General features: G+C 33.6%; 1 protein-coding gene across 1 annotated transcript; it reads left to right on the forward strand.

Moving 5' to 3' along the window:
* Positions 1–5,098: 5,098 nt before the first annotated feature.
* Positions 5,099–12,830, forward strand: LOC138696429 (damage-control phosphatase ARMT1-like). Its single transcript, XM_069821395.1, has 6 exons — positions 5,099–5,367; positions 7,573–7,678; positions 7,764–7,999; positions 8,893–9,055; positions 9,350–9,515; positions 11,655–12,830. The coding sequence occupies exons 1-6, from the start codon at positions 5,297–5,299 to the stop codon at positions 12,236–12,238; spliced, it is 1,326 nt and encodes a 441-aa protein (XP_069677496.1). The 5' UTR covers positions 5,099–5,296; the 3' UTR covers positions 12,239–12,830.
* The last annotated feature ends 2,308 nt before the right edge of the window (positions 12,831–15,138 follow it).

The raw sequence follows: 15,138 nt of genomic DNA on the forward strand, positions 1-15,138 counted from the left end.
AGATACATTGATAAAATTTATAGGGATGTTTTAAATACATATCAGCACTCTGTGGTAAAAATTTCAGTCCATTAGCATCACAAATGCATAATTTGAATATTTCACTTGTTCATTCCCTTAAGACGCCTTTGCCCACGAAAAAAAAATATTTTTAAATTATATGGTTAGATTCCGCATTGAAAGTACAAATAAACATATTTTTTACTGGTGCACCGTTGAAAAGAAAGTATTGAAAATATCAAATAAAGAAATAAATAGTAAGCCCGTGAACTAACCACCTGACTGTGAGACGGGACCTAGCAGAGACAAGCAAGGCCAGGAGACAAAACATGTGATATTTCGTCTAATAGCGCATAGCTGGGCTAGCTTTATCACAAGTTTTCATAAACACAGGAGTAAAGTGACGCCCAACGCTCGCTTATCTCCAGTGCGTGCGGTATATACTGCTCCGTTCAAGTCTAGGCGTGTGAAAATAATTCACTTTGTCCGCCCCTGTGTCTTGCTCTTATCTGTGTTTACGGCATCCCACTCCAGCACTTGAGCACGGGAAGGAATCGAACGTCCGTTATGCGCTCTTTCTTTGACATCACTGCTATATGCGTATTTATTATAATAAATAAATTCATAATGTACATAATATTTTAGGTATAATATGATTCATGATTGTGCTTGTTAAATAACAGTCTGTTCTGTGGCGTATTGATGATGATGATGATGATTATTATTATTATTATTATTATTATTATTATTATTATTATTATTATTATTATTATTATTATTATGTGTTTGTTACGAGTGTTGAAATCTTCATTACTGTCTTTCTGTTAATATTTTTACTTTTGAAGTTCAATCAAACCAATATTTTATGGTACAGTATTTCTGCTACAATTGTACTTGTCAACGTTTTGAATCATTTTTACAATGTAAGTTATTTAACATTCAAATATAACTTGTTCGTGGATAACTAACTGCTTCTATGCCTCTGCTAGTTATGTAACTGTTAAATATAACTTCTTCTTATGTGACTGCTATTTTGTCTCCGGCAGGAAATTGTAACCATAGACAAATGGTCATTGTGCCATCTGTTGACGATTATTGAACTACATCAAGCCGGCCTCGACTGCAAACTCTAAAGCCTATATAAAAGAGCTATCTGTTAGTATATATGTTCTAGGACAAAAGTAACGGAGACAGTTATAACAGTTACAAGAAAATAACCGTTTGTCACATCCCTGTATATACTAGACTGTATCACAGTCTAATACTTACAGTCGCGCAACTCATACGTATCAAATATGCCAACATTTGACATCTGGCGCGACAGTAGCCCTCTAGCGGCAGGCAAGTTAAAAGTGTGCACACGACATATGATAACACATCAGAAAACGGGTTTTGCGTAATTTATTTTGTATTTTTATGCTATACAGTAAGTGTATATGGTCCTTATTAATTTTACTTTAGAATCCTAAAAGAATTTCACACGCAGTTAATCTACAAGTTTCAGAAGCTAAGAATAAATGTAATTCCTTCTGCTCCTTACAACTGAATCATGTCCCTGATTACGTATCATGGTTTGAAATAATATAATTGTTCGTACGTGGACGGTTAATTCAATTCATTCCTAAATATATTTATGAATCATTGGAACTCTATATTATTTTCCTGTGAGAAGAGTCAAAATTAGTAGCTTCAAAATTGTAGGGCATATCTCGTAGGGTCCATCGCGTTGTGAACTCCTCTCCCTATTTCCTGAGAAATTAACTATTTTCCATACCGAAAATTGGGGTAAACTCGGGCGCTGAGGTAAACTTGAAAATAAAAAAGGGGAGGATTTAAACCTTAATATGATAGACATTGATTTATGAAGTTCATTATTTTTTCATTTTTTAAGAACCGGTATTTCCTTTATTATTTGAGTCACAAATAGTGCTGATATTATGGCTTAAATTTTTATGGCAAGTTTACCGCATTTTACATTACATTTCCCGTTTTCACACATAAGCTTAATTTTAACTTACCCTACAATGTATAATATGTAATTTACATGCACTTACTGTTAATATGACGTAGGTGAGAACAAATAAATGAACACAATTTTGGTGAAAAAATTGTAACTTCAATTAACTCAGAAAATGTAGGCCTAATTTTATTTTCAGAGCAGAAGTGGTGTAAGTTAAAAATGGGTAATGAGGGTTAAAGTAAACATTCTGTAAAATACAGCGCAAAGTAGCAGTTAATATTGAATTTATTTAAACTATTAGTAGACAGTGAATAGCACGAAGGATATATTAATTGCTCCTTTGTGCTGTATTTTACAGAATTTTTACTTTAAACCTCATTACCTAATTTTGACTTACACCACTTCTGCTCTGAACGGCTCAAATAATCACTAGGAATGTAAAATCAACACCAATAACAGCCATGCAAATTATTACAGAAAATTTGCTTTTTATATGAAATTTAAAAAGGCTCTTTTATTTCTTGAGAACTTAATACGTCTGCCACATGAATCCACGCCAACACATCAGAAATTTATCGACACAGTCTGGATTTATTCAAGAAGTGAATATTTTGCAAAAGGATTACAATACTCCATGAATTCTTGAAAAATTAACACCATGATTCTTATTTGAATGCAATATAACATTCAACTTTTGAAAAATATAAATAAAAAAACACGAATACAAAAATTATGGAATTACTTGCATTAAGAACTGTAGATACGTTATCCAAAATCGGAATGATTACACATTTATACATAAGATCTCTGCAAAAAAATAATATACTGTAACAGGTATTTACTTTGTTTTTATTTAAACTCTCCTTCCTGACATACAAATAGGTACCTGATAACTATAAATGTTTTATAGAACACAATAGTAGGGTACCTACAACGTGGATTATTGGTTATGACTGAGTTATGTTTTTCTCTTGGTCTTTAGGGAATCTGAAGAACGACAAATTCGGAGATTTAAACTTGTTGTTACTGCAATTTTCGTCATTGCACACATTGCCTTTATTCCGACGCATGATTAAAACGTTATTATAACATCTCGCATCCCTTTAAAGCACGTGCTGGCTGAACGAGACTGTATAAACCTTATGACCAGTGCCCTGCCTGCCGCTTGGGCGCTAGTGTCGCGAATGTTGGCAAAAAATGTGTTGAAGTTGCGCGACTGTAAGTATTAGACTGTGCCACTGCCGTCGTGACTGTGCTAATATATACAGTCGCACAACTTCAACACTTTTTTTGCCAACATTCACGACACTAGCGCTCAAGCGGCAGGCAAGGCACTGGTCAAAGGGTTGAACAGCCAGCACATGCTTTAAGGGTATGCGAGATGTTATAATAATGTTTTAATCATGCGTCGGAATAAAGGCAATTTGTGCAATGACGAAAATTGCAGTAACAACAAATTTAAATCTCCGAATTTGTCGTTCTTCAGATTCCCTAAAGACCAAGAGAAAATCATAACTCAGTCATAACCTATAATGCACGCTGTAGGTAGCCTACGTATTGTGTTCTATAAAACATTTATTAGTTATCAATTACCTATTTGCATGTCAGGAAGGAGAGTTTAAATAAAAACAAAGTAAATACCTGTTACAGTATATTATTGTTTTGCAGAGATCATGTGTAAATGTGTAACCATTCCGATTTTGGATAATGTATCTACAGTTTTTAATGCAAGTAATGCCATAATTTTTGTATTCGTGTTTTTTTTCTTCATATTTTTCAAAAGTTGAATGTTATATTGCATTCAAGTAGGGATTATGGTGTTGATTTTTTCAAGAATTCATGGCGTATTATAATCCTTTTGCAAAATATTCACTTTTTGGATAAATCCAGACTGTGTCGATAAATTTCTGATGTGTTGGTGTTGGTGTAGATTCATGTGGCAGACGTATTAAGTTCTCAAGAAATAAAAGAGCCTTTTTAAATTTAATATAAAAAGCAATCTTTTCTGTAATAATTTGCATGACTGTTATTGGTATTGATTTTACATTACCAATGATTATTTGAGCCGTTCAGAGCAGAAGTGGTATAAGTCAAAATTAGGTAATTAGGTTTAAAGTAAAAATTCTGTAAAATACAGCGCAAAGTAGCAATTAATATATCCTTCATGCTATTCACTTATTACTAATAGTTTAAATAAATCCAATATTAACTGCTACTTTGCGCTGTATTTTACAGAATGTTTACTTTAACCCTCATTACCCATTTTTGACTTACACCACTTCTGCTCTGAAAATAAAATTAGGCCTACATTTTCTGAGTTAATTGAAGTTACAATTTTTTCAACAAAGTTGTGTATTCATTTGTTCTCACCTACGTCATAATAACAGTAAGTGCATGTAAATTACGTATTATATAGGTAGGGTAAGTTAAAATTAAGCTTATGTGTGAAAACTGGAAATGTAATTAAAATGCTGTAAACTTGCCATAAAAATTTAGACCATAATATCAGCACTATTAACGACTCAAAATAATAATAAAAAATTTTGAAAAATAATGAACTTCATAATTCAATGTCTGTGAAATTAAGGTTTAAATCTTCCCCTTTTTTATTTTTAAGTTTACCTCAGCGGACGAGTTTACCCCAATTTGCGATATGGAAAATAGTTGATTTCTCAGGAAATAGGGAGAGGAGTTCACCACGCGATGTATCCTACGAGATATGCTCTACAATTTTGACTCTTCTCACAGGAAATATAGAGTTCCAATGGTTTATAAATATATTTAGGAATCAATTGAATTAACCATCCACGTACAAACAATTATATTGTTTCAAACCATGATACGTGATCAGGGCCATGATTCAGTTGTAAGGAGCAGAAAGAATTACGTTTATTTCCAGCTTCTGATACTTGTAGATTAACTGCGTGTGAAATTCTTCCAGGATTCTAAAGCAGAATTAGTAAGAACCATATACACTTATTGTATAGCATAAAAATATAAAATAAATTACGCAAAACCCGTTTTCTGATGTGTTATCGTATGTCGTGTGCACACTTTTAACTTGCCTGCCGCTAGAGGGCTACTGTCGCGCCAGCTGTCAAATGTTGGCATATTTTATACGTATGAGTTGCGTGTTATTACTGAAGACTGCTCGTTGACTGGATCCTGGATCCTCTATTCACTGGTGTTGGTGTCGTCTGCTGTTTATAGGAACAGAAAATGTGTACCAGACTATGTGAGATTTTGGTTGCAAGAGGATAAACACTTCTAAAGAAAGTTATTTGTTTATACCTGTAGTCGATTTGATATTAACGCATAGTGAAATCTAAAATAATAATGTCTTTTAATGACGAATGTATAGACGTTGTTACACCTGCGAATGCTGTACTATCAGCCAAGTACATGAGGTACCTACTTTAACGTTTCTTTTTTTTTTTTCATTATGAATAGGTGAAGGGTTATATGAAATAACAGTAAATTGCCTCTTGGATTTAATTAAACTATTTCCACACTTATTCCTGTGTGACTGCCATCCAGCTATGCTCTAAAACACCCCTCACTTTCCGGAACTGTTGGTTTCGTAAAGGTTAGATTGGAAGTGCCCATGTTATGTTAAAACAACACCATGTCACAAACACAATGCACACAACACTATGTGAATGATCTACAAGTTAAAACTACAGTGTATCGATAAAACATATAATGACCAATTATTGCAACATTTTAATAGAAATTGGGAAAATTTTAGTATACGGATTCCTCATAATTATATCTCAAAATATTAAAAAGAGCAGATTTATCTGCGTTTGTCGAATGCGCATCATCATGTTTACGAAAAGGCACTTTTCAGTGCCAATAATTTATTTTGTGTGCACAAGGTTGGAATTTTGAAATAAGAGGGAAAAGAAGGAATCCGTGTTCTGAAATTTATCCCGATCCATATCCAAAATAATGATTCCCTCTCCAACGATATTCTCTATCTTGTACTATTACTATGACACTATTGTTCCGGCCTGTGTTCAGCCACGACAATGCCATCCTATACTTCATGAGTGTTGTGCCGGTATTTCTGAATTTGTCTGTGCAGAAGAATCGCTTGCTTGGTTGTTTTATCTGAACGTCGAAAGCCAGGAATCGGATAATGTAAATTGTAAATAAGCTCTCCAAAGTTACAGTACTAACTAAAAGAGTACATTGCATTGGATAAAGCGTCAGCACGTATAGCTGAAAACCCGGGTTCGGGTCCCGGTGCCAGAGAGTATTTTTCTCTGTTCTACCCATCCTTCATCATATGGTAACGCAGAATTCATGCACGGAAATATCGTATGTACTTCGGTACGTCATAGGGTAATTTCCTAGTACCCGGTACTCATTACATAGGTCGTCTTTGTGTTTACACAGTGGTTCCTTTCTGAAAAGAAAAACGATAAAAATATTTTCTTTTGTCGGAAATGAGTACCGGGTACTAGGAAACTACCCGTCATAGTAATAGTACTACAAACAAAAGTCAACAAAATCATTCGGGTGCGCTTCTGAACAGGGGCAGCGGCATTTCCTCTAAGGTTAGAGCCCAGTTTAGGTGTGTACGTATTTATCGAAAAAAATATCATATAAACATGCGTCCTATTCTCAATATTTTCTAGCCCCCAATTTTCGATTAATATTACACACACCTAAACTGGGCTCTAACCTTACTTACTTACTTACAAATGGTTTTTAAGGAACCCGAAGGTTCATTGCCGCCCTCACATAAGCCTGCCATCGGTCCCTATCCTGTGCAAGATTAATCCAGTCACTACCATCATATCCCACCTCCCTCAAATCCATTTTAATATTATCCTCCCATCTACGTCTCGGCCTACCCAAAGGTCTATTTCCCTCTGGGCTCTAACCTTAGAGGAAATATCACTACCCCTGTTCAGAAGCATGCCCTCAAATTTAGTTTGTTTCTTTTTATTAATACCTATGTGCGGTAAGAGCCAATTTTTAGGGGTAATAACTGCATATCACCATGGATGTTCTTAAATATTCATATACGCAAATTAATGCATATTAGATGGTATATAACTCATAAATGCGACCTGATAAAGCAATTTGGATGCTTTTTCCTAATTCAGGAACTCAAATTACCTCTTAGTCACATTTTCGTCGAGGTTATCGAAAAAAAAAAAAAAAAAAGTTAAAATTTGTTGACTCATAATTGGTGGTTGTTATTGATCAGGTTGTGCAGTTCTTCCATTTGTCATATTATAACTTAATCAAGCTACATATAGTTAGATTTTTATTTCTTAAAGATCTCCAATGTAATGGAGAACTATCAGTGATCAAACTCTTGTCATTTAATGTAAGACTCCATTACTTAATTTTACTCTCCCTAGAATTTTCAACAGTAGTTTTTGTTCAATAGCTTTCTTTAAAATTAGTCTTTTCATGAATAAATGTGGAATTTGTAATAACTACCTTGTTATATTATTGTTTCTTCTTTGACTGAAAGAAGGATCAAGTAACTTACCTTTTACTTTAAAATTACATTTTATTACAGAATTTTGCTCTATGATGTGTATACTGTTATTGTATCAAGTATTATATATTATGTATATTATCATTTACAGGAGTTTTGCTTATATAACACTCAAAGATCGACTACCTGTTACCATTACGAAAGTGATAGACCATTTGGTTAGAGATAAGGAACAGATACTGAGTAAATTTGGGGAGGTAAGTGACATAAAATTGTTTTCAGTGTAACAGAACTTTACAAGAATAGTAGGCCTATAAGAAAGTTTCAAAATTATTATTTCAGATTGCGAGGGAGGAATTGAAGGAGATTATTGGTTCATTTTCAAAGTTGAAAAATGAATTGCAGACAAATAAACCATTTCAGTTGCTCAGTTCCGATAGAAAGGATGTTTGTTTATGGAATGCATATTACCAAAAGGAGACTGAAAAGGCAGGTGAAGAACCACGATGGTACCGAACTTCGTGGCTCTATTCAGAGTGTTACATGTACCGCAGGATGCAAGAGTCATTTGAACAAAGGTAATTAATTAAGCCCAGTATTATTAAGAAATTCTGCTTTATATATGTTCACATTTATATTATAAAATAAATAATATTCATTAAGTTATTTACAAAGGCATTGTTAAACTGAAACTGACGAGGCATTGATACATACTTTGAAACCGTTTATCTTTATTTCAATATGATGATTAAGTTTTCAGATATCATAAAGTTCATTCATGTTATGCATATAGCACGGGCAAAGCCGTATTTAGAGGTCCTTATGCCCCTGGACAAAAAAAAAAAAAAAAAAAAAAAAAGTAGCTTCTCTTCCATAATAAAAGATGCACAGGATTTAATTTAATTTTGACTTCTTTCACTTGCTTAAATAGAATGAAATTTTTTGCATGACCGAAATTGTAAACAAAAATGATTAGGCCTACATACTGTAAATCAGGACAGAATGACAATAGATTGTCATTTTTCAAAAAACATTAATTGAATGTACTTCATCTATAGGCTGTTGTCCTCTGTTTTTTTTAAAGACAAATTTTATTATTGCTGCTAAAATTCTTCTTGCCTTTACACTGATTACAACCCTTGTTGAAACACAATTATTCTGAAAAGATTACTTACTTCACTGTCATTCTACTCCTTAAAGTTACATGAGCTTACAAATTGGTTTCTTCAGGACCTAAAACATTATAGATCACAAGAGGCTTTCTTCTTGCTCTGTCATTGGCATACAACAATACTAGAGATATGTTCCACTTCACCTAAGTTTTTTTGTTCAAGTTTCCAGAAATTTGCTGCCTCTATAACCTGCCACTGTAGACAAGTGCCCATTTTGCCACCCCCTAAATACAGCCCTGAGCATGGGCATCAATATAACATTTAATTCATTTTTCTGAAGTAGTTATTCTTTTCTGCAGTGTCAGTATGAAAACATTTGATCCATTTCGGAAACAGAAAAGAGAAGCTTTGCTAAGTGCACTTTCTTCTGTGGTTATACTGGGAGAACATGTCCTGAAACAACTACGATTAAAAACTTCATCATCGTTAGAGATTAAAAACGAACTTCTCCGACTAGTAAAGGTGACATCTTTTTAGTGCTTTTGAGAATCTGTATAAATTAAAATATTTGTGAAATGGGGAAGGATGGACAAGTATAAATCAAGGTATTTCAATACTGAAATTTAATGAAAAATATACTTTTTGAGCCACTAATGAATTTTATAATATTTATAGAGTGGAAGTAACTTTTTATTTTCTCACCTCCCCTTCTTAGTGTACTAGAGTTTTGGAGTAGTTTATCTTTAGAATATTGATTGTGCAGTAATGATACTGTTACTCTCAGGAATGTGAAATAAAGTTTCATTTCAACAACAGGTGAATTTATGGGGCAATCAACATGATTTGTCTCTTCCTGTTGAGTCCCTCTGTTCTGAAGACCCTATTAAGAACATTGACCGGATGCAGGACTCAATTTTAGTTGATGACTCGGAATGCATATGGACAACACTAATGTCCCCTAACAGAGAGAGTGATATCGTAGGTAAGAATGACCAGAAATTAATTATTCTAATTTTACATGCTATTTCTATTTCATAGCGATGTTAAGATGGAATGGATTAGACGAGTTGTCTGTATACTACTTTTCATAGTTTTTTTTTACTCTTTCTATATTTATTTCGTCTTGTAGCTTGCTATCTTGCATTCCTGTAGGCTACAATAATCCGTCACCCTATTAATTGATCGACGGATTATCCGACTGTCTTTCTCTCATCATTTTTTTTTCTGCAGAAAAAGTATGTAAGAGCAGCTGAGTTAATCACACCACTGCCATATAACATTTCAGATACAGGAATAAAGATAATGAAAGCAGTACAAGAGATGTAGCAGCTGAAGGAATACAGAAATTTAATTTGTATGCTTCGACCAAATCTTGCCAGAACATGAAGATTAAAATACTGGTATAACATGACATATATATATATAGCCACCGGCATGGCTCAGTTGGTTAAGGTGCTTGCCTGCCTGTCTGAAGTTGCGCTCGGGCATGAGTTCAATCCCCGCTTGGGCTGATCACCTGGTTGGGTTTTTTCCGAGGTTTTCCCCAACCATAAGTGAATGCCAGGTAATCTATGGCTAATCCTCCGCCAAATATCATCTCGCTATCACCAATCTCATCAACGCTAAATAACCTTGTAGTTGATACAGCATCGTTAAATAACCAACTAAAAAACAAATTAAAAAAACATCACATATATTACGTATTCAAAATATATCTGACACTAAGCAGTAGTATGATAATAACTATAATAACAAAAATAGTAATTTGGCATTAATTTTATTCCCTTTTAAAATTCTATGGCCAAACTGCTTAAGAGCCAGTAATGATAATAATGTGTTTACGCAAATATTAATCTTCCAGATTTTGTCAGATACAAAATCCATCATAATTTGGAATATTTCTAGAAGTAAGATTCAAAATCTTTGTTTGGCAGGCCACCTGCACAAAATTAACAAGGACCCACCAGCATGCACCAACTGTAAAGACCAAACCTCCACCATGAATGTAGACCATCTGCTCCAATGCAGTGCAATTAGGGTTGCCAAGTCTTACGTTTCTCTCAAAAGTTGTACGTTTTTTAGTTCATTTTTACGTCTTACTTTTATTTTTCCCTAAGAGGCTTTCTTCAGTTTATTTACTTTTCAGGAAAAAATCTTGCAAGGCACTGATGTAGAAAAACGGATTCATTTTTTTCTGCAGTGTTCCCCAGAAAAATATAAATAACATAAGAAAAGTTGTAGGGTATTTGTTTAGCATCCCTGAGTCCAATGCGTTTGTGGAGAGAGTACGGTATTCTCTCTAATGAAACAAATATGGACAGATGTAAGGAATCGATGTACCAAACACTTGATTGAGTCAGAACTACAAGTTGTTACAAACTTTCATCTTCCATGGCAGGAGTTTTTCCAAAATTCAGAAAGTGATACAAAATTATTAACAAAAGAAAAATCAGTAAACAAGTATAAATAAACAATTGAAGTAAAACTTGTATCTGTATAACCTCATGTTATAGTAAATGGAATAACTTAAAATTTCAAAATCTAGTGATTTTCATTAAGCAGGTGAAAATCTTCCTTATTTTTTTCTGAAGAAGACCTGGCAATCCTAAGTGCAATAGAATGACACAAGAGAATAGGATCTAATTTATCAGCAATCTACTGGGATGTAAGAAAGAATCATATCTAATGAATGCTCCATTCTTCTACATATCCACATTTCAAATGCTTAGTCATTTCTCTTCACTTTGTTGTAACATTCATGTTTCGGCTCATACAATGCCACACAAAGGACTAGTCTCTTTCTTGGTTCTTTTTGTAGAGTTCTGCAGAAGATGCTCCTTTTTCTATTAAAAGCCATTGGAATAGAAAAAAAAAATTCAAAATCTCCTGTCTGCCACATTTAAGGTTCAGAACTCATTGTATGCATACCTATTTATATTTTTAAATGTAAGTGAATTTGTAATTAAGATGCTACTGCTTCTATTAATGTAAAAAATAATTCTTCTGCAAATTTTATGAGAAGGATTATAGAGGATTTTGAATTTAAACAATTCAACTTTACAATGAAATAGAATGCATAATTATAAACTAAGAGTACTTCCTCCTTTTTTTCTTTTTTCAGATTTTGTGAATGACAATGCTGGATATGAATTGTTTACAGATTTCTGCCTAGCAGATGCTCTGTGCACATTCACGTGTATACAAAAAGTTCGTTTTCATGTCAAAGCTCTTCCATGGTTTGTATCAGACACTACAGAGTATGACTTTCACTGGGTGCTGCGAATATTGCGAGAACTTTCTGATAAATCTTCGAGTTTGGCAGAACTTGCTACTAGATGGGAAGAGTACTTGCATTCAGGAAGATGGATTGTGGAAGTCGAAGATTTCTGGACGTTACCACATGTTTACCACGAAATGAAAGATGTAGACCCCAACTTATACACCAAACTCTCAGAAGCTGCACTGGTGATTTTTAAGGGTGATCTTAACTACCGGAAACTATTGGGTGAGACAAATTGGCTGCCAGCAGAGAGTTTCGCGACTGCTCTTCAAGGATTCCACCCTGCTCCTCTAGTGACCCTGCGCACTGTGAAAGCTGATCTTATATGTGGCCTAAAGCCTGGGCTGGCAGAGTGTCTGAGTGAAAAGTTACCAGACTGGATGGTTAGTGGGAAATACGCAGTAATACAGTTTCATGGGTTATAAATGTGGGAATTTCGGGGTCATACTTTTATAATATTTCAGTATATTTCTGCTCATCTTTAAATCTTCAAATAATGGGTGGGTAAATTATTGCCAGTAAGACGGCGGTTTACTTTTCAAAAACTCAGTGTATGTAATTTAACAAATCATACAAAATGATGCTTATTTTGAAAATGACATGTTTAATCCTTGATATCAGGTTATGCTCACTGTGATGTTCTCACAGCTTTAACCTTCTTACTGTCCAGTCCCTCTTATTTGACTGTCAGTATTTTCTGCAAAGTTTGTATGACTGTGAAAAGTAATGAGAGAAGAGAAGGTGATAGTCTCATTACATTGGTATCAGTACTTAGCAAGATTGTTAATTTTATCCAGATATATACTTCATACTTTTTGGTATCATAATTGATTTTTTCAAATAGTTAATTCTAACTTGCCTTGAACTGAGAATCATAATTATTACATAGACTGTGTTTATACGAGTAATTCTTATTCTTTTTGTTTTTTTTTTTTATTGAAATCACTGGTATCACATTATAATGTTTCATAATTTGTGTTTTGGCAGATAAATTACTGATAAACTTTTCTAAGAGAATTGCTTTTAATTTTAATTTTTGAATGCGTTTTTGTCTTTTTTTTTCACCTTCTTGTACACTTCATTGCTGCACTGAAGTACTTTGCAAAGTAAAATGAAAAGTGCAGAACAGTCTCTAATTTATGGAGGAACAGAAAAACTTTTCATTTGAAAATTGAAATGTTGCGAAGTGGCAAAGGTCAGTGGTGGAATAGACCAGGACATGATTGACATGTCAATTCAATCGACAACAGGAAATATATGAATTTCTAAGAAGCTTATACTGTATTTGATATGGACAGGATGGATACTTCAGTAATATACTTTATCTTACCTATTACTTTCTTATTTGACATGGACATTAAATTATTACTATTAATTTAGTGGTAAACATACCCATACTTGGTCCACACCTGTGGAGTAACAGTTAGCGCGTCTGGCTGCGAAACGAGGTGGCCCGGATTCGATTCCCAGTCGGGACAAGTTACCTGGTTGAGGTTTTTTCTGGGGTTTTCCCTCAACCAATTATGAGCAAATGCTGGATAACTATCGGTGCTGGATGCCGTATTCATTTCACCAGCATTATCATCTTCATCTCATTCAGATGTAAAATAACCTACATACACTTACTCATACTTCTCAGAACTGTGAACAGAAGAAAGGAACATTGATTGTTTCTGAATGACCTTATAAAATTCTCTGCCATTTACATTTTTCATATTATACTGTATCTGCAGAGTTGCCTTTACTGACGTAAGTGATAATCTATTTTTTTCTTCTGTCCACTGAGCATTCATCAAAGAAAATATTCCTTCATTGTTGGCATTATATCCAGGTGTTCAACAGTTCTGAGTACTGCTCCACAGAAAAACAGTATTGTTAATTTATGACAGTATTGTAAGTCTGTATTTTCGTTATCAGAAATTAATTTTTCTAATACTGCTGGCCTAACAGTTTCTCTGGTTTCCAAAGTAAATCCAGTGTCTAGTAAATGATTCCTCATTAGTTTCATTGCGTGCAGTATATCACAGAAAGCCCAGATTCTACTCTCAGATGTAACAGGATTTGAAAAATACGTTTGACCTACATTAATTCCCAAGTTTTTCCGTAGTTTCTGATTTTGAGGGGCTATGTCACTGACGAAAGCATGTACTTTAAAATCAGAGGCTTCTACAGAGATTATTTCATGTAATAACGAAGGCATGATAGCACAATCAAACATATAATACACTGGCTGCTTCCATTTCCCCGTCAAACTGCGAACAAGTATGATCTAAACATAACTGTGTGGCCCATAGATACAATTGCTTGTTGGGTCATAACAAATGTCACTATCTATTTTCATTTCGTCGAAACATTTTTTTCCATTTCATTTAAGATATGTGCATGCTGGGTCATTATGTCTAAGCTTATTTTAATCAAGCCTGGTGGACACTCAATTGTCGAAAAACGTCTACGTAAAGTACGTGCACTGGGTAAGGGATAATTTAGAATATTCCTTACATATTCTGAAGCTTTTTTCGAAATTGCACAATGTGTCACAGTTACTGCAATATCGTTACTGTCCCAAAATTTATATGAGCCACAAGTAATGGTTTTACGTTGGCATTCTGAAAAGAGTTGTTCATATTTAACAAGGAATGATTTCGACTTTGAGAGTTCATTCTCAAGTTCAGAATTTTATTTTCCAACTACATTATTTTGTTATTTGCTTCTTGTAGTTCTTTTTGCAGTTTATCGTTTACTGTTCGAATTTTAATAACTTCATTTACTTCCTCTTCAGTATTTTCACTTTCACCACATGTATTTGATGTACCTGGTTCCAAAATTTCACACAATAATTTTTTCATGTTTCTTAAGGTACAGCTTACAGCAGTAAAATTTTGGAAATATTCAACATTTTTTCTTCCATTACTGTATCTTGTACAATAATGAAAATTATATGTGTAAAACAATGTCCTTCTGCTATATGAAAAAAAATATATTTACGACTTAAAAAAATTATTTACATTTTTTTTTTTTTTTTTTTTTTTTTTTTTTCAAAATTCAGTTCACTGTGCAGTGATGAAGCGTTTTCCACATAAATAAAAAACTGTCCATTCTGTGATGAAATTTTTTGTTTGTATTTATGCGTGTCATATCTACAATATTATGCAAGATCACAAGGTCACTTCCATACCTTTGATAGATTGTCTGATAAAAAATAAATTCATTAAAAAATTGTCAAATATCCATACCTTCTTCTAACACAAAATAAAAAAAATATTATTTATTAAGGAATGTAGTTGAAAGAGCATGATATGTAAACATGAGTTTCAGCAATATAATA

The sequence above is a fragment of the Periplaneta americana genome, chromosome 3 (genome assembly GCF_040183065.1).
Source record: "Periplaneta americana isolate PAMFEO1 chromosome 3, P.americana_PAMFEO1_priV1, whole genome shotgun sequence".
Taxonomy (NCBI): domain Eukaryota; kingdom Metazoa; phylum Arthropoda; class Insecta; order Blattodea; family Blattidae; genus Periplaneta; species Periplaneta americana.